The sequence below is a fragment of the Pristiophorus japonicus genome, chromosome 1 (genome assembly GCF_044704955.1).
Source record: "Pristiophorus japonicus isolate sPriJap1 chromosome 1, sPriJap1.hap1, whole genome shotgun sequence".
Classification (NCBI taxonomy): Eukaryota; Metazoa; Chordata; class Chondrichthyes; family Pristiophoridae; genus Pristiophorus; species Pristiophorus japonicus.
The window spans coordinates 309,508,737-309,531,216 of NC_091977.1; the positions used below are offsets into that span (position 1 = coordinate 309,508,737).

Sequence of the window (22,480 nt, forward strand, 5' to 3'; positions counted from 1 at the left end):
CCAACGAAACACCGTCACTCACTATCTTCTCCAGTCACAAGCTCAAAGATCAACACTCCGGTTGGGATAGAGAGTGAGGTAGCAGTGGATGCACAGGGTGCAATATTTTGCACCTCTGAAGATATAATTATGCAGTTATATATGATATTGGTTAGTATGCAGGTACAGGAAGTGATCAGGAAGGCAAATGGAATCTTGGCCTTTATTGCAAGGGGGATGGAGTATAAAAGCAGGGAAGTCTTGCTACAGTTATACAGGATATTAGAATATTGCATACAGTTTTGGTTTCCATTTTTAAGAAAGGATATACTTACTTTGGAGGCAGTGCAGAGAAGGTTCACTTGTTGATTCCGGAGATGAGGGGGTTGACTTATGAGGAAAGGTTGAGTAGGTTGGGCCTCTACTCATTGGAATTCAGAAAAATGAGGGGTGATCTTATTGAAACATAAGATTATGAGGGGGCTTGACAAGGTGGATGCAGAGAGGATGTTTCCACTGACGGGGGAGACTAGAACTACGGGGCATAATCTTAGAATAAGGGGCCACCCATTTAAACTGAGATGAGGAGGAATTTCTTCTCTGAGGGTTGTAAATCTGTGGAATTCGCTGCCTCAGAAAACTGTGGAAGCTGGGTCATTGAATAAATTTAAAACGGAGATAGACAGTTTCGTAACCGATAATGGAATAAAGGGTTATGGTGAGCGGACAGGGAAGTGGACCCGAGTCCATGATCGGATCAGCCAGGATCGTATTGAATGGCGGAGCAGGCTCGAGGGGCCATATGGCCTACTCTTGCTCCTATTAAGTTCTTATATTGCTTAACCAACCTTGTGACAAAGATTTTGGGCTAATAATATAAAAATGAGGGTCTAAAGTCGAGGGCCTAAAAATTATAGGGCCCAAAGCTGCAGCCTTATTAGCCTGTGGGTTAATCCGGCTCTGGCTGTAGAGGATCGCGAGGAAACCAAACCCGGGTCCGAGCTCCACTACAGATTGAGATGCAGACATCAGAGGCCCAGCCACAGAAGTTATATACTAGTAGTTATTGAGTGTTAGACAGCCTGCGAGGAGTTTCTGCAGTGTGTCGCCCTCTATGATTTTTCTCCTGGCTTTGCTCACAGGAGTGTTCTGGAAATTAATCTTTAATTCCTGGCGATTCCATGCCAGTCGTGAAGGGTTGTGTAGATGGCCGTGCCAGGAGTCAGCGACTGCCAAGCGTAATTGCGTCAAAATGACCTCAGAGTCCTAATGAGGTCATTGAACCCTGATTTGCATTTAATAATGAGACTCCTGCTTATATCCTGAGGAAGCCCTGGCTTAACTTGTGACCTGCTCGAAAATGGCAGTGGGAGTGCCTCAGGCAGGATGTCAGTGGTAAGCTTATTGTTGGCATTTTGGCCTCGCTGCTGCCTAGTTCCTGCTAAAAAAAACTCAGCAACAGAGAGACCGTAATCGGGGGCCAGTGTTTCTATGTTGTTTTTTCAGTGGCTAATTCTGGGAAATTGACCTGCTGCTCAGCAGCACATCACAGTGCGAGCTTTACATTTCCGACCCCTCCCCATTGGTGAAGCATCCACGGCAGACAGCAAAGTAACATGCCGCATTCCCACTGAAGATAGCACAAGGCTACTGGTGCAATGACTTGTATACAACAAGGAACCAACTCTTTCCCCCCACCCCCCCCCTGCACATTTGAGTGGTAGATTACATATAAAAAGGTAATGCAAGTTCTAGTCACAATTTATATTAACGATTTTGACTTTAGAATCAAAAACACAATTTCAAAATTTATGGATGACACCAAAATGGGGGGGGGGATAGTCAATGCTGAGGAGGACCGTAACAAATTACAGGATGACATTAATAAACTTGCAGAATGGGCATATAATTGGCAAATGGATTTAAACAGATAACTGTGTGGTATTACATTTTGGTAGGAAGAATAGGGAGGTAACTTATTAGTTGGAGGGTGCGTATCTGGGTGGGGTAGAGGAGCAAAGGGATCGCGGAGTACAAATACACAAATCACTAAGTAGCGACACAGATTAACAAAGCCATTAACAAGCAAACCATGTACTAGGGTTTATTTCGAGAAGGATAGAATTGAAAAGTAGTGAACTTGTATCGAACCTTGGTTAGTCCACACTTGGAATACTGCGTACAATTCTGGTAGCCATATTATAAAAAGGATAGAGAGGTACTGGAGCGGGTGCAGAGAAGATCTACAAGGATGATACCAGAAATGTGAGGGTATACATATCAGGAAAGGATGAACAGCCTGGGTCTCGTTTCTCTTGAAAGGCTGAGGGGTGACCTAATTGAGGTCTATAAAATTATGAAAGAGTGGATAGAGAGAGAATGTTTCCACTTGTGGGGAAGAAAGAAAGGCTTGAATTTATATAGCACCTTTCACGACCATCGTACATCCCAAATGCTTTATAGCCAATGAAGTACATTTGAAGTGTAGTCACTGTTGTAATAATATTGTTGTAAGAGCATAACTAGAGGCCATCAATATAAGATAGTCATCAAGAAATCCAATAGGGAATTCAGAAGAAACTTCTTTACCCAAAGGGTGGTGAGAATGTGGAACTCATTACCACAGGGAGTTGTTGAGGCAAATAGTATAGATGCATTTAAGGGGAAGGGAAGAGAGAGTAATGCTGATAGAATTAGATAAGGAAAAACAGAAGGAGGCTCAAGTGGAGCATAAACGCCAGCAAGGACTAGTTGGGCCAAATGGCCTGATTCTGTGTCATATTTCCTATGTAAAATCTGTCAGGGCTCTCAAACCTTGTTGGAAAGTACGTGTGTGTAGATGTCAGGTGAGGAAACATAGAAACATAGAAAATAGGTACAGGAGTAGGCCATCATCCCTTCGAGCCTGCACCACCATTCAATAAGATCATGGCTGATCATTCACCTCAGTATCCCTTTCCTGCTTTCTCTCCATACCCCTTGATCCCTTTAGCCATAAGGGCCATATCGAAGTACCTCTTGAATATATCCAATGAATTGACATCAACAACTCTCGGAGGTAGGGAATTCCACAGGTTTACAACTCTCCGAGTGAAGAAGTTTCTCCTCATCTCAGTCCTAAATGGCTTACCCCTTATCCTTAGATTATGTCCCCTGGTTCTGGACTTCCCCAACATCGGGAACATTCTTCCTGCATCTAACCTGTCCAGTCCCGTCAGAATTTTATATGTTTCTATGAGATCCCCTCTCATCCTTTTAAACTTCAGTGAATACAGTCAATCCAGTCTCTCCTCATATGTCAGTCCTGCCATCCCGGGAATCAGTCTGGTGAACCTTCGCTGCACTCCCTCAATAGCAATATCCTTCCTCAGATTAGGAGACCAAAACTGAACACAATATTCCAGGTGAGGCCTCACTAAGGCCCTGTACAACTGCAGTAAGACCTCCCTGCTCCTATATTCAAATCCTCTAGCTATGAAGGCCAACATACCATTTGCCTTCTTCACCGCCTGCTGAACCTGCATGCCAACTTTCAATGACTGATGTACTATGAGACCCAGGTCTCGTTGCACCTCCCCGTTTCCTAATCTGCCGCTATTCAGATAATATTCTGCCTTCGTGTTTTTGGCACCAAAGTGGATAACCTCACATTTATCCACATTATACTGCATCTGCCATGCGTTTGCCCACTCACCTAACCTGTCCAAGTCACCCTGCAGCCTCTTAGCGTCCTCCTCACAGCTCACACCGCCACCCAGCTTAGTGTCCTCTGCAAACTTGGAGATATTAGGATAAAATGAGTCACATGTGTGATACCTTTCAGATGAATTATCTCAGCCCACACATGAAGAATGGCCATTTGAGGGAGATGCTCGAGATCTGCTGGTGTCCCTAGAACTGTAGACGAGCAAGAATCAGTGCTTTACAAGAGAGCTCTCTTCATGGTGTTAAAATGATCTACATAACTGCTTTGTAGATACACGGAAAGAATGTATCATGGTCTCTGCCATGACTAGGGATAGACTTGACTCAACAATTAATGTAATCCAGCATTCCAACCATCTTAATACTTCAATATGAAAGAAAGCATCTGTGTTGTAATACTAGGTTTCAATGGTACAAACCTCTCACTACTTCAGTGGTAAAAAAAAGTTAAATAAAATATTTTCTGTTGCTAGTAAGAGTTTTCACACTAAAATATAATCAGTAACAGTTTGTATGGTATACTTTTAAACAGTCACTGCTTTTCTATTGGACAGTAGTAAATTTATAGGATATATTATTGCCACTGCCGTAACATGTTCTCTACTTGTTCAATTCTGACCTCTCGTGGCTACTCCCACATACTGCAGCTCAGATAGCTGTGTCATTCTTGCTGTTAAGTGCATTGCGCAATGAACCTCTTCGTGAGTTAGCTACACCAATTGAGCACTGATGGACACTTTCTGCTCATATTTCTATGAAGTAGAGGGAAACAAAGCACCTTGTAATCTGGTGAGCTTTATGTTGATTGAAAAGGGATAGTAGGCACTGGGTAGAGTGGTACCAATCTATGTATAGAGGCAATGGGCACTGGCTGGTATGGAACTAACCTACACATATTAATTCATCCATCCAGACTTGTGTCCCCTTTTCCGACTCACAATTTAATTTAAATTAATATTCCTGATTTACTTTTTCCATACCATTCACTATTTTATATACTTTTATAAGATCACCCGTCAGATGTCTTTAAACATAAGAAATAGGAGCCCCTCGAGCCTGCTTCGCCATTTAATACGATCATGGCTGATCCGATCATGGACTCAGGTCCACTTCCCTACCCACTCCCCATAACCCCTTATTCCCTTATCGGTTAAGAAATTGTCTATCTCCGTCTTAAATTTATTCAATGACCCAGCTTCCACAGCTCTCCTGAGGCAGCGAATTCCACAGATTTACAACCCTCAGAGAAGAAATTCTTCCTCATCTCAGTTTTAAATGGTCAGCCCCTTATTCAAAGATTATGCGCCCTAGTTCTAATGTCCCCTGTCAGTGGAAACATCCTCTCTGCATCCACCTTGTCAAGCCCCCTCATAATCATATACATTTCGATAAGATCATCTCTCATTCTTCTGAATTCCAATGAGTAAAGGCCCAACCTACTCAACCTTTCCTCATAAGTCAACCCCCTCATCTCTGGAATCAACCGAGTGAACCTTCTCTGAACTGCCTCCAAAGCAAGTATATCCTCTCTTAAATATGGAAACCAAAACTGTACGCAGTATTTCAGGTGTGGCCTCACCAATACCCTGTATAACTGTATCAAGATTTCCCTGCTTTTATACGCCATCCCCCTTGCAATAAAGGCCAAGATTCCATTGGCCTTCCTCATTACTTGCTGTACCTGCATACTAACCTTTTGTCTTTTTTCCAGGATGAAAAGCCCATGTTTCTTTCATCTTTCTTCCGAGGATCGAACTCATGGCTCTTCTCTGCACTGCCCCTCCAGCACCTGAATATCTCCCTTGGATCTCTTGCAACCTGAACTGAACGCAGTACTCGAGCTGCGGTCTAACCAGAGCACCGTACCGTTTGATCAGGAGTACCTCGGACTTGTATTCAACTGTACCGGCTATGTACTTCAACATGCTAATGTCCCAGATATGATCCCTAGTTTGCGTAGAGCTAGCAGCTCTCAGCTGTGGCAGCCATGGGATGTTACAGTGGTCCCTGGCTGGGGAGCAAAACCAGGCATGGTGTCTGCTCCTGACTGCTCTTCAGTGCTCAATGGCAAAGGTAAAAAAATAAATAAATGCATTTTGTTATTGGCCAGTCACCAAAGGTATTAATGCGAGGCAGTTATTGACAAAGATAATCTAAGTACATCTTAAACAAAAGTAATATACAGCAGATGCTGGAAATCTGAAATAGAAACAGAAAATGCTGGAAATACTCAGCAGTCAGGCAGCATCTGTGGAGAGAGAAACACAGTTAATGTTTTAAGTCGATGACCTTTTGTCAGAACTTTAAGTACAACTTAAAGTGGTTTAATAAATTCAAATAACTCAGTATAGCTCATTATTAAGGGCATATTTAGAATACTGCATGAGGTTTGGGAGCCTAACCTTCCTTAAAATATGAGAGAGAATTCGGAGAAAACTATGCCTCTTTTCTAACTATTGAAGGGATTTAATCTTTAGTCAATAAAGAGACTAGCATTGTCAACCTCATGTGTTTGGTGCTGGCATTAAAGAGAAGAACATTTATTCTCAAGTTATTCTGCTTCTAGCATCTTGGCAAGGACATTTCCTCCTCCCCTCAGTCATTGAAGGACGAAATAATATTAACCAAAGCATACATTATTTTTAAAAAACGACCCCAAAGTTTATGGACTTCATGTTTAGCAGCTTTGCCTCTAATGATCTCTTAAAAAGAAAATACTGTGTGGCCATTTTCTGTCCCTTGTAACTCGTGATGTAACTAATGCGAACAGTATACACAAAAAATATACAGCAACGTAAGAGTGGAAATCTGATCATCAATAATCCTTGATCAGTATCAATTCAGTCACTTATGAAACAAAATAGCAAAAAGCATTCCCACAGACAAGAGGAAGAAATCTTAACAGGAACTTTATACTTAGCTGTTATTGTGATTCACACTCCTGGCCGGCCTCCCACGTTTTACTCTCTGTAAACTTGAGGTCATCCAAAACACCGCTGCCCATATCCTAACTTGCACCAAGTCCCGTTCAGCCATCATCCCGGTGTGCTCGCTGACCTACATTGGCTCCCAGATAAGCAACGCCTTGATTTTAAAATTCTCATCCTTGTTATCAAATCCCTCCATGGCCTTGCCCCTCACTATCTCTGTAACCTCGTCCAGCCCTATAACCCTCCGAAATCACTTGCTCCTCCAATTCTGGTCTCTTGCACATCCCCAATTTTAATCGCTCCACCATTGGCGGCCGTGCCTTCAGCTGCCTGGGCCCTAAGCTCAGGAATTCCCTTCTTAAACCTCTCTGCTTCTCCTCCTTTAAAGCGCTCCTTAAAACCTCTCTCTTTGATCAAGCCTTTGGTCACCTGTCCTAATATCTCCTCATGCAGCTCAGTGTCAAATTTTCGTTGCCAACACTCCTGTGAAGCACCTCGAGACATTTTACTATGTTAAAGGTGCTATATAAATGCAAGTTGTTATTGTTGTTGATACCAATTGCATCAGCAATGACAGGGAAGCAAAACAATGGTCCCACACAGTAAATGTGCACTAATGAGTTGCTTCATAGTTGCTGGGCATTGCACCAGACTGGAGTTAATAGGTACGTGTAGCAATAATGATCTTGTCAGACTATATTTTAATAAATACAATCCCACAGAAACTTCAGTAACTCCTGTCTCTGCCCACACTCATTTAGTAAAAGGCTGTTTCATGAACTGCATTGTTTGGTGCCGCTTTAATTAAATGGAAAAAATGCTCCGTGGGTGGATCATGAAGCAAAAACATCTGCATGGTGATCAGCACTAAATCATTTATCACTGACCAGATGTTATTGCCTCATAAATTCTCCCTTCACAGTATAATCACGTTAAGAACTTAACAAATCAAATCCCTGCTCATTGTGGTTTTTATTTCTCTGATGACCTGTCTTAGCTGCATTTCAATATTGTTGGGGTTCCAAATTACCGCCTGGGCTTTTCTACAAAGCTAATGTGCTGGAGAAACTGGAGCAGGTGGCCAGACCGGAGGTGTTTCCTCGAGCCTGGGAGATCCGTCAGACATTGGGCAGGAGTGCGGGGCGGGGAGGCAGGGAATTCATGATTGGAATCCCAGTTCAAAGACTGAAAGCAGCCAAAGGAGCTGGATGGAGAAGGTGGCCGGCTAAAGAAGGAGAAGGGAAAGGTGGGTAAATTTGGCTGAGGGAGAGATGGAGGTATTGCTGGCAGAAGCAAGTAGAAGAGAAAGTTTGTATGGAAGATGATGGAGACAGGCAATTCAGTTTGTGGCAACAGCAAAAGTGGTGTGAGGTGGCAGTTCACGTCATCTCCTTAAAAGAGCAAACGAAAGACTTGCATTTATATAGCGCCATTCAAGACCTCAAAACGTCCCAAAATAGCAATACAGCCATTGAAGTACTTTATGAAGTGTAGTCACTGTTGTAATGTAGGAAATGCGGCAAGCAATTTGCACACAGCAAGGTCCCACAAACAGCAATGTGATAATGACCAGATAATCTGTTTTAGTGATGTTGATTGAGGGATAAATATTAGCCAGGACACCGGGGATATCTCCCCCGCTCTTCTTCAAAATAGTGCCATAGGATCCTTTGCGTCCACCTGAGAGCATAGATGGGGCCTCGGTTTAACATCTCATCTGAAAGGCAGCACCTCCAACAGTAGTGCACTGGAGTGTCGGCCTAGATTTTTGTGCTCAAGTCCCTGGAGTAGAGCCTTAAAATGTCAAGATGAGTGTGTTCTGGAAGGCGAATTCATGAGTGGAGTTCAAAAGATCTGGCAACGTCCACAGAAGGCTGACTAATCAGTGGACCCTGAAGTTACTGGCCCTGCTTTTAAAAGGAGAATGTGAGTGGAGTATCAAGCTCTATGGACTACCTTCCATCATGTGTACAAATTGTTAGGATAGGTGGGAGAGTCCACTAATGACATGTGCTCTGCTATGAGGGCTGCCTTCCAATCACTGCAGCCCATCTTGCGAGGCGCAGTAGTCACAAGTAGGCCTGTAGGGTGTGCCCTGATAGAGAGGGTGCTGTGGCAGTGTGGGTTGCTATCTGGCCTCTACATTGGCAATCTTGGGTGCCTGGATGGAAAGTGACATCTGTAAGAATTTCAAACGATTAAAAATTGTACTAGGCCATGGCTTGTCTTGACATTTGTTGTACTCGTCAGAGCTGAAAAGGTCCTTGCTGGTTCCCCAACAACTGGGCAGATGCATAAACAGGACCCGAAATATGGCTGCCGCACTGGACGACTTAGAATGAAGGCATCATGCGAGCTGCCAAAGCAAAGGCTTTTACATGCATGACGCAATGTTGGTGAGCTCAAACAAGTTAAATGTTGGTGAAAGGGATCCCTTTCTATTCATCAATGATCCCACATTAATCAAGGGGCTCTTACTGCAATGTGAGTCATAGTAACATAGAAAATAGGTGCAGGAGTAGGCCATTTGGCCCTTCAAGCCTGCATCACCATTCAATAAGATCATGGCTGATCATTCCTTCAGTACCCCTTTTCTGCTTTCTCACCATACCCCTTGATCCCTTTCACCGTAAGGACCATATCCAACTCCCTCTTGAATATATCTAACGAACTGGCATCAACAACTCTCTGCGGAAGAGAATTCCACAGGTTCACAACTCTCTGAGTGAAGAAGTTTCTCCTCATCTCGGTCCTAAATGGTTTACCCCTTATCCTTAGGTTCTGGACTCCCCCAACATCAGGAACATTCTTCCTGCATCTAACCTGCCCAGTCCAGTCAGAATTTTATATGTTTCTATGAGATCCCCCCTCACTCTTCTAAACTCCAGTGAATACAGGCCCAGTCGATCCAGTCTCTCCTCATATGTCAGTCCTGCCATCCTGGGAATCAGTCTGGTGACCCTTCGCTGCCCTCCCTCAATAGCAAGAATGTCCTTTCTCAGATTAGGAGATCAAAACTGAACACAATATTCCAGGTGAGGCCTCACCAAGCCCCTGTACAACTGCAGTAAGACCGCCCTGCTCCAATACTCAAATTCCCTAGCTATGAAGGCCAACATGTAATTTGCCTTCTTCACCGTCTGCTGAACTTGCATGCCAATTTTCAATGACTGATGTACCATGACACCCAGGTCTCGTTGCACCTCCCCTTTTCCTAATCTGCCGCCATTCAGATAATATTCTGCCTTCGTGTTTTTGCCACCAAAGTGGATAACCTCACATTTATCCACATTATACTGCATCTGCCATGCATTTGCCCACTCACCTAACCTGTCCAAGTCACCCTACGGCCTCTTAGCATCCTCCTCACAGCTCACACCGCCACCCAGCTTAGTGTCATCTGCAAACTTGGAGATATTACTCTCATCCTTCATCTAAATCATTGATGTATATTGTAAATAGTTGGGGTCCCAGCACTGAGCCCTGTGGCACTCCACTAGTCACTGCCTGCCATTCTGAAAAGGACCCGTTTATCCGGACTCTCTGCTTCCTGTCTGCCAACCAGTTCTTTATCCACGTCAATACATTACCCCCAATACCATGTGCTTTAATTTTGCACACCAATCTCTTGTATGGGACCTTGTCAAAAGTCTTTTGAAAGACCAAATATACCACATCCACTGGTTCTCCCTTGTCCACTCTACTAGTTACATCCTCAAAAAATTCTAGAAGATTTGTCAAGCATGATTTCCCTTCATAATCTATGCTGACTTTGACTGATCCTGTCACTGCTTTCTAAATGCGCTGCTATTTCATCCTTAATAATTGATTCCAACATTTTCTCCACTACTGATGTCAGGCTAACCGGTCTATAATTCCCCGTTTTCTCTCTCCCTCCTTTTTTGAAAAGTGGTGTTACATTAGCTACCCTCCAGTACTTAGAAATTGATTCAGAGTCGATAGACTATTGGAAAATGATCACTAATGCATCTACTATTTCTAGGGCCACTTCCTTAAGTACTCTGGGATGCAGACTATCAGGCCCTGGAGATTTATCAGCCTTCAATCCCCTAACACAATTTCCTGACTAAAGGATTTCCTTCAGTTCCTCCTTCTCGCTAGACCCTCGGTCCCCTAGTATTTCCAGGTGGTTATTTGTGTCTTCCTTCGTGAAGACAGAACAAAAGTATTGGTTCAATTGGTCTGCCATTTCTTTGTTCCCCATTATAAATTCACCTGATTCTGACTGCAAGGGATCTACGTTTGTCTTCACTAATCTTTTTCTCTTCACATATCTATAGAAACTTTTGCAGTCAGTTTTTATGTTTCCAACAAGCTTCCTCTCATACTCTATTTCCCCCCTCCTAATTAAACCCTTTGTCTTCCTTTGCTGAATTCTAAATTTCTCCCAGAACTCAGGTTTGCTGCTTTTTCTGGCCAATTTATATGCCTCTTCCTTGGATTTAACACGATCCCTAATTTCCCATGTAAGCCACGATTCAGCCACCTTCCCCGTTTTATTTTTACTCCAGACAGGGATGTACAATTGTTGAAGTTCAGCCATGTGATCTTTAAATGTTTGCCATTGCTTATCCACCGTCAACCCTTTAAGTACCCTTTGCTAGTATATTCTAGCCAATTCACGCCTCATACCGTCGAAGTTACCTTTCCTTAAGTTCAGGACCCTAGTTTCCAAATTAACTGTGTCACTCTTCATCTTAATGAAGAATTCTACCATATTATGGTCTCTCTTCCCCAAGGGACCTCGCACAACAAGATTGCTAATTAGTCCTTTCTCATTACACATCACCCAATCTAGGATGGCCAGCCCTCTGGTTAGTTCCTCGACATATTGGCCCCAATACACTCCAGGAAATCCTCCTCCACCGTACTGCTACCAGCTTGGTTAGCCCAATTTATATGTAGATTAAAGTCACCCATGATAACTGCTGTACCTTCATTGCACACATCCCTAATTTCTTGTTTGATGCTGTCCCCAACCTCACTACTACTGTTTGGTGATCTGTACACAACTCCCACTAGTGTTTTCTGCCCTTTAGTATTCCGCAGCTCTACCCATACAGATTCCACATCATCCAAGCTAATGTCCTTCCTTACTATTGTGTTAATTTACTCTTTAACCAGCAACGCTACCCCACCTCCTTTTCCTTTCTGTCTATTCTTCCTGAATGTTGAGTTCCCAGCCTTGGTTACCCTGGAGCCATGTCTCCATAATCCCAATTATATCATATTCGTTAATAGCTGCCTGCTCAGTTAATTCGTCCACTTTATTACGAATACTCCTCGCATTGAGGCACAGAGCCTTCAGGCTTGTCTTTTTAAACACACTTTGTCCCTTTAGACTTTTGCTGTAATGTGGCCCTTTTTGATTTTTGTCTTGGGTTTCTCTGCCCTCCACTTTTACTTTTCTTCTATCTTTTGCTTCTGCCCCCATTTTACTTCCCTCTGTCTCCCTGCATAGGTTCCTATCCCCCTGCCATATTAGTTTAACCCCTTCCCAACAGCACTAGCAAACACTCTCCCTAGGACATCGGTTCCGGTCTTGTCCAGGTGCAGACCGTCTGGTTTGTACTGGTCCCACCTCCCCTAGAACCGGTTCCAATGTCCCAGGAATTTGAATCCCTCCCTCCTGCACCACTCCTCAAGCCACGTATTCATCTTAGCTATCCTGCAATTCCTACTCTGACTAGCACATGGCACTGGTAGCAATCCTGAGATTACTACCTTTGAGGTCCTGCTTTTTAATTTAACGCCTAGCTCCCTAAATTCAGCTTGTAGGACCTCATCCCATTTTTTTTACCTATATCGTTGGTACCTATAAGCATCACGACAACTGGCTGTTCACCCTCCCCCTCCAAAATGTCCAGCAGCCGCTCCGAGACATCTTTGACCCTTGCACCAGGGAGGCAACATACCATCCTGGAATCTCGATTGCAGCTACAGAAATGCCTATCTATTCCCCTGACAATAGAATCCCCTACCACTATAGCTCTCCCACTCTTTTTCCTGCCCTCCTGTGCAGCAGAGCCACCCATGATGCCATGATCTTGGCTGTTGCTACCCTCCCCTGATGAGTCATCCACTCAACAGCACCCAAGGCGGTGTATCTGTTTTGCAGGGGGATGACTTGTTTGAAGACACTCCTGTGAAGTGCCTTGGGACATTTTACTACGTTAAAGGCACTAAATAAATGCAAGTTATTTGTACCACAATATAATTTCTCCCAGTCTTGTGCTCCCAACAACCAGCAGGTTTAACATTGTACATCTGCCTTGTTACTGTTATCTCCAGCTGCCCCCTGCTGTGCCATCTGATACGAAGAACCTGCATTTATGTATATGCCAAAGTGGTAATGTAGGAGTAATACCAGTAGGGCTAACGTATGTACACAAACGATAATGGCCCTTTTCTGGTTACCACTTCAATTTCAAAGCTCGGCAACTTTCTTTCCTCATTTCAGCTGTCAGTCTTCGCTCATTAAACAGAAGGACTCCAAAGTTTGTCTCATATGTTGCCCCTTCAGTAATGCACAAAACAATACTAATTGGCAATTTATTTTTTGCTTTTAATGGTATTCTGTATGATTTTAAAAAAATGATTGCATCCCTTACTTTGGGTTTCATTAGATAATCATGGGTGTAAAACTTACACTGAGGTCTCTACTAATGCTGTTATATCTAGATCCCAATGACTAGCCCGATAACTTGCTTTGATTTTCTCCATCTTTCCTGGTCTCCCCTTAGGTCAAATCAGGAAGGCAAATGGAATGTTGGCCTTTATTGCAAGGGGGATAGAGTATCAAAGCAGAGAAGTCCTGCTACAACTGTACAGGGTATTGGTGAGGCCACACCTAGGGTACTGCGTACAGTTTTGGTCTCCATATTTAAGGAAGGATATATTTGCATTGGAGGTTATTCAGAGAAGGTTCACGAGGTTGATTCCAGAGATGAGGGGACTTATGAAGATATGTTGAGTCGGTTGGGCCTATACTCATTGGGGTTCAGAAGAATGAGAGGTGATCTTATCGAAACATAAGATAATGAGGGGGCTCGACAAGGTGGATGCAGAGGGGATATTTCCACTCACAAGGGAAACTAAAATTAGGGGACAGTCTCAGAATAAGGGGCCGCCGATTTAAAACCGAGATGACGAGGAATTTCTTTTCTCAGAGGGTTGTAAATTTGTGGAATTCTGTCCCAGAGAGCTATGGAGGCTGGGTCATTGAATATATTTAAGGCAGAGAGACAGATTTTTGATAAGTGAATAAAGGGTTATGGGGAGCGGGCAGGGAAGTGGAGCTGAGTCCATGATCAGATCAGCCATGATCTTATTAAAATGGCGGAGCAGGCTCGAGAGGCCAGGTGGCCTACTCCTGCTGCTATTTTTTATGTTCTTATGTCAACCCCCACAGCGGCTCAGCTGTGGGGAATTTAATCTAAACCCCTCTACTTCACAGCTTTGTAGGAGTGTTTCAAAGTGCAGGTCCGCCCACAACTCCATTAGTTTTATGAACTACCCAGATGTAGGTTTACTACATTTTTAACTTTAATGCGGGTGATGTGTTTGTACAAGTCTTGCAGTGCTCTGAAGATGGTGGCTGCTTTGCTGACAGGCCTGTTTAATGTGGCTGGTAACACTGCCAAAGAAAACAGTGTGAAACTATTTAAAATGCAGTTAACCCTTCAAAATACCTTACTGCAATCCACTGTTGGTCTACATGACCGCTGTGCCTACCTTGTATTTATTTATTTTAGGTTCACAAGGAAGCTAATGGACGGCCTCTGAACCTTATTGCTGGAGATCTGTCAGCTTCTACGTTAAGTGACTGAAATTACAGCTGCTCTCCACAATCAGATCCCTTCCCTTTCCCAACCTCCACTGGACTCATGGATCAAAAACGTGTGTGATGTGGGAGGCCCCCATCTGCCTATTTCTGATTTTAAAAAACAGTCTTACGGAGAAAACAGCTGCTTGCTACAGGGATATCTCTTCGGGATTGTTATTTACTGAAAGACAGCAGTCGACTCCTACAGTACTCTAGTTTATGATTCGGGTTAGCATATATAAGAAATAGATTTGGGCCACTAATAACTAATGAATTTCAATATTTATACAGTAAACAAGACCAATGATGCAATTCGTTGGCAACCAATGCAGTAAATGTCAATTAATAATTGAAAATGGAAAGTATTTACACTTCTACATAGATTAATACTTAAACTAGGAATTTATTCTGGTATTAAAAGCTTAAACTCAATACCACAATAGTAGTTTGCATTTCCAATTCTCTGTCTAGAGTATGGGCCTCTTAAAAAGAAAAGTATTTTACTCCCGTCAATTAATCTGTGAGAATGGAGTTATATTTTCATTTGCATATCTGTGTTTCAGAAACAAGTACTGCATCATGTTCAATTTAATAGAATATTTTGATACTGTCTTTGAAAAGTTACGACACCAGGAATTCCCACCATGGATTTTGAAGCTTTGCCGGCATAGCTTTAAATCAGGACACAGAATTTAAGAAAACACTTCCATCTAATTTACTATGATTTTAGCTTTCAAATTCAGAACCCCTGTCCAATTATAATTCAAAGCAATAATCATTTTTGTTGTGCTAGCTGAAAAAAAGTGTGTTATTACTAGATATTATGATACGCTGTCATTTAAGGAACGCTGGTTTGATTTTTTAGTTTTCTAACATCTCACTTATGGTGACAAATAGGAAGTTGAATTGACAAAAAAAAAAATTTGATTCCAGTTTATAAATATTACAAACATAAAACATTTGGAACAAACCTACCTTCATGACTATACTTTGTGGGTTTAAAAAAAAATTAATTCCTGGGTTGTGGGTGTCGCTGGCAAGGCCATTATTTATTGCCCATCCCTAATTGCCCTCGAGAAGGTGGTGGTGAGCTGCCTTCTTGAACTGCTGCAGTCTTTGTGGTGAAGGTACTCCCACAGTGCTGTTCGGGAGTTCCAGGATTTTGACACAGTGACGATGAAGGAATGGCAATATATTTCCAAGTCAGGATATTGTGCAACTGGGAAGGGAACTTGGAGGTGATGGCGTTCTCATGCACCTGCTACCCTTTTCCTTCGAGGTGGTAGAGGTCGCGGGTTTGAGAGGTGCTGCCAAAGAAGCCTTGGCAAGTTGCTGCAGTGCATCTTGTAAATCTTGTGGCGGTGGTGGAGGGAATGAATGTTTAAGGTGGTGGATGGTGTGCCAATCAGGTAGGCTGCTTTGTCCTGGATGATATTGAGCTTCTTGAGTGTTGTTGGAGTTGCCCTCATCCAGGCAAGTGGAGAGTATTCCATCACACTCCTGACTTGTGTCTCGTCAATGGTGGTAAGGTTTGGGGAGTCAGGAGATGAGACACCTGCCACAGAATACCCAGCCTCTGACCTGCTCTTGTTGCCACAGTATTTATGTGGCTGGTCCAGTTAAACTTCTGGTCAACAGTGACCCCCCGGATGTTGCTGGTGGGGGATTCGGTGATGGTAATGCCATTGAATGTCAAGGGGAGGTGGTTAGACTCTCATTTCGTGCCACACAAGTGTCAGGCATGTTACTTGTCAGCCCAAGCCTGAATATCGACCAAGTCTTGCTGCATGCGGGAATGGATTGCTTCATTATCGGAGGAGTTGTGAATGGAATTGAACACTATGCAATCATCAGCGAACATCCCAACTTCTGATCTTATGATGGAGGGAAGGGCATTGATGAAGCAGCTGAAGATGATTGGGTCTCGGACACTGCCCTGAGGAACTCCTGCAGCGATGTCCTGGGGCTGAGATGATTGACCAACAACCACAACCACCTTCCTTTGTGCTCGGCATGACTCCAGCCAGTGGAGAGTGCATTTTCTTTGTTAGTTCGGCAAGTGCCGAGGTCCCATCAATATAAAGATTGGTGGATTCATTGCCAGTCAAACTTGCCATGTCAAATAAACATGGCTGCTCATGGCTCTCCATTTTAGCAGTTTAAGTGATTGTAAACCCGAGGCTAACAATGAGTAATTACAGTGATTTTCTACTTTTAAAAAGTGTAGTAGGAACAGGTACACCATGCACATGAATCATTTACATTATCATGTGTGCAGTGTTTCCCACCATCCTCAAGCTCCATTTACTATGCAGAGAGGAACTCAATTGTAGGAGAAACAATTGCAGAGATATGAGGAAAGAGCAGGGGAGTGGGACTAACTGGATTGCTCTTCGAAAGAGCCAGCGCAGACTCGATGGGCCGAATATCCTCCTTCTGTGCTGTACCAGCAAAATAGCCAACTCTCTCCCAGAGGCACCAATGAATGCCCTAAGGTTTCACATGACATTAACAGAGGAGTTGAAATTTTATATATACATATATATGTACCTGTATAACAATCTAGAACTCACCCATCACCAGTGAGATACACTCGTTATTCGATGTCTAAATCTCCTAGAATTGTTAATAGGTCTCAAAAAAAATCTCCAAAACTGTACTGTGTTGTCAATCATCAATTGCAAACTCCACATCTGCATTAGGGCAAGCTTGATCGCCACACTTGTGAACTGAACCACAGCCAACATTCAGGCAGCTAATTAACCTATAATGTAACTAGTTGCAAGTTTCTCTTGCATACAATATCATTGAACAAAAAGAACATGCCATACAGCAGGAGCCTTCCCATCCAGTTGTAAGCATCACTGAAAGGGATTACACTCAAAAGGACTGCCACTACACATTTGTAGTAAAATCTTGGAAATACACAGCAGGTTGAACAGTGTGTGAAAGAACTTTCACCTGTTCGGAGTGAGGGTTTCAGCACGCCCAGTCTCGCTCTCATCAGACTTTTTTTTCTATGTAAAATATGGCCGAATTACTTTAAGTAATGTATTTATAATGGACAGAACAATAAAGCCTGATGTTAGAGACATTTTGAAGAATTCTATAAACTAGACAAGAGAACAAAGGCTCGCTTCCAACCCCCCCAAACCCCAATAATGAAAGTCAAATAATGTCAAACGTTATGCTTTCATCTCGAGTTACACAACAGTGAGCTACTAAAGCTCCAAGTGACTATGTTGGTGGTGTTTTTACTCCGGGTACCAGCGAGTGATTGATGAGGCTGTCAAAACACTGTGGTAGATGAAAAACTTGGCTGCGGCTCAATGTTATCAAAACTAATCTAAAATATTTATTCCATCTGCTCCAGTACTTTAATCACAATTTCAACACGCTGCCAAGAATGTGGCTTGATAATAAGCCATAAATTCACACAGGCACTCCTTCTTTAAGCTCTTATTTTCACTCAGTAACTCATGTTCCGGAAATGAGGATGGTATAACGTTTTCAACATTTAACTTAGAACACTTTGATGTGGATACCATTCTAAAAGCTGCATTCAAAATACTATCAAGCTTTAAACAAAATCTCTTTTCAATTTGACTTAAAATCAACAGTCCTAGCCACCTACATATTAACAGTCACTGCACTTCAATAATAATTGTGAAGCACTTCAAGATGGTGGTGATAAGGCTTATAGAATTATTATCGTACAGTTTTTGCTCAGATAGTTTGTAAATATTTACAAACCTGCTGCATCTTGATGAAACGTTCTCTATATAAACCCTTCTGTGGAAACAGTCACTGTAAACATAAGTCAGTAATGCAATCATTAAAACGCATTCTTAAACTATCTGAAGAATGGAATTATGGAATGATTTGAATGCATTTTTTTCCTCTTTCTCTCTCTCTCTCTGTCTCTCTCCCCCCCCCCCTCCGCCCCCCCGCCTTGCAGCTTCAGAAGGTGTCGTCCATCATCATCACATTCAAAGAACCTTGGGGTCTGGAAGTAGCAGCAGTCGAGAACGGCATTGTGACACAGATACTTAGAACGTGGTAAACTTTGCCAAGTCCTTCTCCATTACTGCATACTGTTCCTTTAGCCATGCAACCGCTTTTGCATGTTCTTCCTCCACTTCCGCACCTATGCGGCGCTGTTCATTCACAAAGGCCACCCATTCAGCCTTGCGCCTCTCTCTGCTGGCTTGCAGTCGGTCATTCTTCAAGCAACAAGAAAGGAAAAGTATATTCAGCCAAATATAAACAGGTCTCGGCATTTCTGAAATGTAGGCCAGCAGCTTGGGAGCAAAAACTCCCTTCGGCATCTCTTGTCCTGCAAATGTCCTTCAACCTCTTGCGCCTGGTAAAAGCAGGCGCATAACCTACTTTTACCAACGCAAGAGTTTTAAAACATACAAAAACATATACAAGTAAAATTTTAAAAACACATTTTAATATTAAAAACCCTGCCCACTAAGGTAAGTTTATTTGAAATCACGATTAAAACTTTTAAAAATAAATCGGCATAAATCTTTTTGGAAAAATAAATATCAACTTTAATCTCTATAATGTATTTATGTGAGGTGTTTTTAAAAAAATGTAGTGTTTGGATGTTTGGGTGTATTTCTCATTCATAGTAATAGGAGCTCCGGACTTATGAATGAGAAAATACTTTACCGTGATTGGGTATCCAGGCCCACGTGACTCCTACAGAAGTCCCAACATGAACGCGTTCCATTGCACAAGAAGAGGAGGCCTCAGGACCGGGATCTCTGTTGGGCGCAGCAGGAAAAGGTAGGTGTGGAACTTTTTAGCCATTTTCTGGCGAGCGCCCGCAGGAAGCACGGGATTTCAGGGCCAACATGACATTAGCTCAAGAAATTTACTGAATATTAATGAGGAAACCATGGACAAATTAAGACAACCGGGGTCAATTCCCCCATGGCTTCTCCAAGTTCACCGCTGTAACTTTGGGGGAATCCCTGAAATTAGTGTCGGAGCGAGAAAAGTCTCTAAAATTCATCCCCCAGATTATATATTTTTTTTTAAATATAAAAAAGCAGCAAGTGTGCCATTTTAACACTTCAAAGCAATTAATTGATTGTGAAGCACTCTGGGCCATTCGGAGGATGTGAAAGGCATGCTGTATATGCACGTTCTTTCCTTCTGCTTTTCTGTCAATTAAGAAGCACAACTGCTGCGACCAACATTGCTCCAAGAGGTTAAAATAAGTGCAACTTAAATCGGCAATTATTAAAGTAAAACAGTCGAGAATGTCACCAGAATGAGGTGAATCACGCCCTGAATTGTTGTTGCTACTTTTCACAAGTAACCCTTTACAGATCCAGTGAAACAAAGCACTCTATAATTCAGCTTTCTTCCTTCCCACTTTTGCCTTCTCTACTTTTTGCACTTCTTGCTGATGATACAAAGATGGGTGGGAAAGCAAGTTGTGAGGAGGATGCAAAGAATATGCAGAGATATAGACAGGCTAAGTGAGTGGGCAAAAATTTGGCAGATGGAGTATAATGTGGGAAAATGTGAAGTAATCCACTTTGATAGGAAAAATAAAAAAGTAAATTATTATTTAAATGGGGAGAGATTACAAAATGCTGTGGTACAGAGGATCTGGGGGTCCCTGTACATGAAACACAAAAAGTTAGCATGCAGGTACAGCAAGTAATTAGGAAAGCAAATAGAATGTTGGCTTTTATTGCAAGGGGGATGGAATATAATAGTAAGAACAACTGTAGAGGACATTGATGAGACCACACCTGGAGTACTGCGTACAGTATTGGTCTTATTTAAAGAGGGATATACTTGCGTTGGAGGCAGTTCAGAGAAGGCTCACAAGGGTGAGTCCCGAGATGAAGGGGTTGTCATATGAAGAAAGGTAGAACAGGTCGGGCCTATATTCACTGGAGTTTAGAAGACTGAGACGTGATCTTATTGAAATGTACAAGATTCTAAGGGGACTTGACAGGATAGATGCAGAGAGGATGTTTCCTCTCGTGGGGGGGGAATCTAGAACTATGGGGCATAGTCTCAGAATAAGGGGTTGCCCATTTAAAATGGAAATGAGGAAGAATTTCTTCCCTCAGAAGGTTATGAATCTTTGGAATTCTCTACCCCAGAGAGCTGTGGAAGCTGGGTCGTTGAATGATAAGGGACTCGAGGTTTTATGGGGAGTGGGCAGGAAAGTGGTGTTGAGGCCAAGATCAGATCATTCATTATCTTACTGAATGGCGGAGCAGGCTAGAGAGGCCAGCTTTTACTACACCTGCTCCTATTTCTTATGTTCTTATGTTCCTCTCCTTTTTCCTGAGCTTCTTTCTTTTAGCGATCTACTTTTCATTCTTCTACAGTCGCAGTTAAGTCAGTTGCCAGCAATACTGAGGACTGAATTGCAGCATGATACTCTACAACTTTCTAAAAAGAGTTAATAACTTATTCACACCTAAGATCACACCATGATGCTTAAATAACTAAGCTGTAACTAAGTAGACCCAACCAGAAAGAGCACAAAAAGCAACTTTATTTACTAACTAGACATCAATACACACTTTGCCAGCTAAAATCATGCACTTAATTGGGCTGTACATGCAACTCATCCGCCATTGAAATCAATGGATGACATTTTGCGTACAAGTACAAGGTGCTTAAAAAATACAAAGGCAAAATGTAGTGAAGTTATGCTAAACTTGTCTTGAGCCTTGGGAGTACTGCGTGCAGTTCTGGTCGCAATATTATAAAAAGGATATAGAGGCACTGGAGAGGGTGCAGCGAAGATTTACAAGGATGATACCAGAAATGCGAGGGTATACCTATCAGGAAAGAATGAACAGGCTGGGCCTTTTTACACTTGAAAAGGCTGAGGGGTGACCTAATTGAGGCCTTTAAAATTAAGATAAAAAAGAGAGAGAGTAGATAGAGAGCGTTTCCACTTGCGGGGAAGAGCATAACTCGAGGCCATCAATATAAGATAGTCACCACAAAATCAAATAGGAATTCAGAAGAAACTCCTTTACCCAGAGAATGGTGAGAATGTGGAACTTGCTACCACAGGTAGTAGTTGAGGCGAATAGTATCGATGCATTTAAGGGGAGGCTAGATAAGCATATGAGGGAGAAGGGAATCAAGGGTTATGCTGATAGATTTAGATGGGGAAAGACGGGAGGGGGCTCGAGTGGAGCATAAACGGCGGCATGGACTGGTTGGGCCTAATGGCCTGTTTCTGTGCTATATATCTTATGTAATCCTATGTAATCAAATGAAAAGTCCTTGTTTTAAAAAGACACAGCGAGACACCTTAAAAAGTTGAGAGAAAACTCCAAATTCCTGGAATTATACAGATCTGTGAATCGGGTTTTTGACAAGCAGAGTGGGATGGTGGAGGCACCTCTCAGGGGAGTGGTGGAGCAAGAACACAAGGAGAGATTCCCTCCTTCCTCAGCAGGTATCAAAATGGTGGTTTTTGTTTGCACATCTCCGAAGTAAAACAATTTAGATGCAAGTTCATTCAGGGCAACTCTCACACCACTACGGAGATGGCAGCGTCTATCTATTTCCGACATTAAAACAGAAAATGCTGGGAACGGATAGGTCACTCACCATCTGTACCAAAAAGATAGGTCTGATGAAGCGTACACACACAAATCATTCCCTTTACAGATATTGACAGACGTGCTGTGCATTTTCAGCAATTTGTTTCTACTTCTGATTTCTAGCATTTGCAGTTCTGACCAAGAGGCCCACAGCTGAAATGTTAATGCATCTGTTCTCTCCACAGAAGCTGACGGAAACTGTGAGTGGGTCTAACACAATGTTTCGCTTTTCTGTTTCTCAAGGCAATTGTCCAGAAGTCAGTGTGACTGACAGCTTATGGTAAATTCAATCAGATTTTAAAGATTGCAGGTATCTAGGTAAATTGGCAATGATTAACACACATTAGTTGGTCTTAAAGTGTGTAGAACAATGGGTTGAGGTGAGAATCTGTGCACTTAAGGCGTGAATGGCC

At 42.6% G+C, this 22,480-nt stretch overlaps 1 protein-coding gene across 4 annotated transcripts in view; it reads right to left on the reverse strand.

The window, feature by feature from the left end:
• bloc1s5 (biogenesis of lysosomal organelles complex-1, subunit 5, muted) overlaps nt 1–22,480 on the reverse strand; it is a 158,493-nt gene that overhangs the window by 108,069 nt on the left and 27,944 nt on the right. For 3 of the 4 annotated variants that reach the window (XM_070888560.1, XM_070888558.1, XM_070888557.1), the window contains one exon: nt 17,791–18,683. The exons of the other annotated variant lie outside the window; for it this stretch is intronic. In XM_070888560.1, coding sequence (XP_070744661.1) covers nt 18,510–18,683 — 174 coding nt within the window. In that variant the 3' untranslated portion in view covers nt 17,791–18,509. Of the gene's footprint in view, nt 1–17,790; nt 18,684–22,480 lie in introns of those variants that run through there. 4 annotated transcript variants of the gene reach the window in all.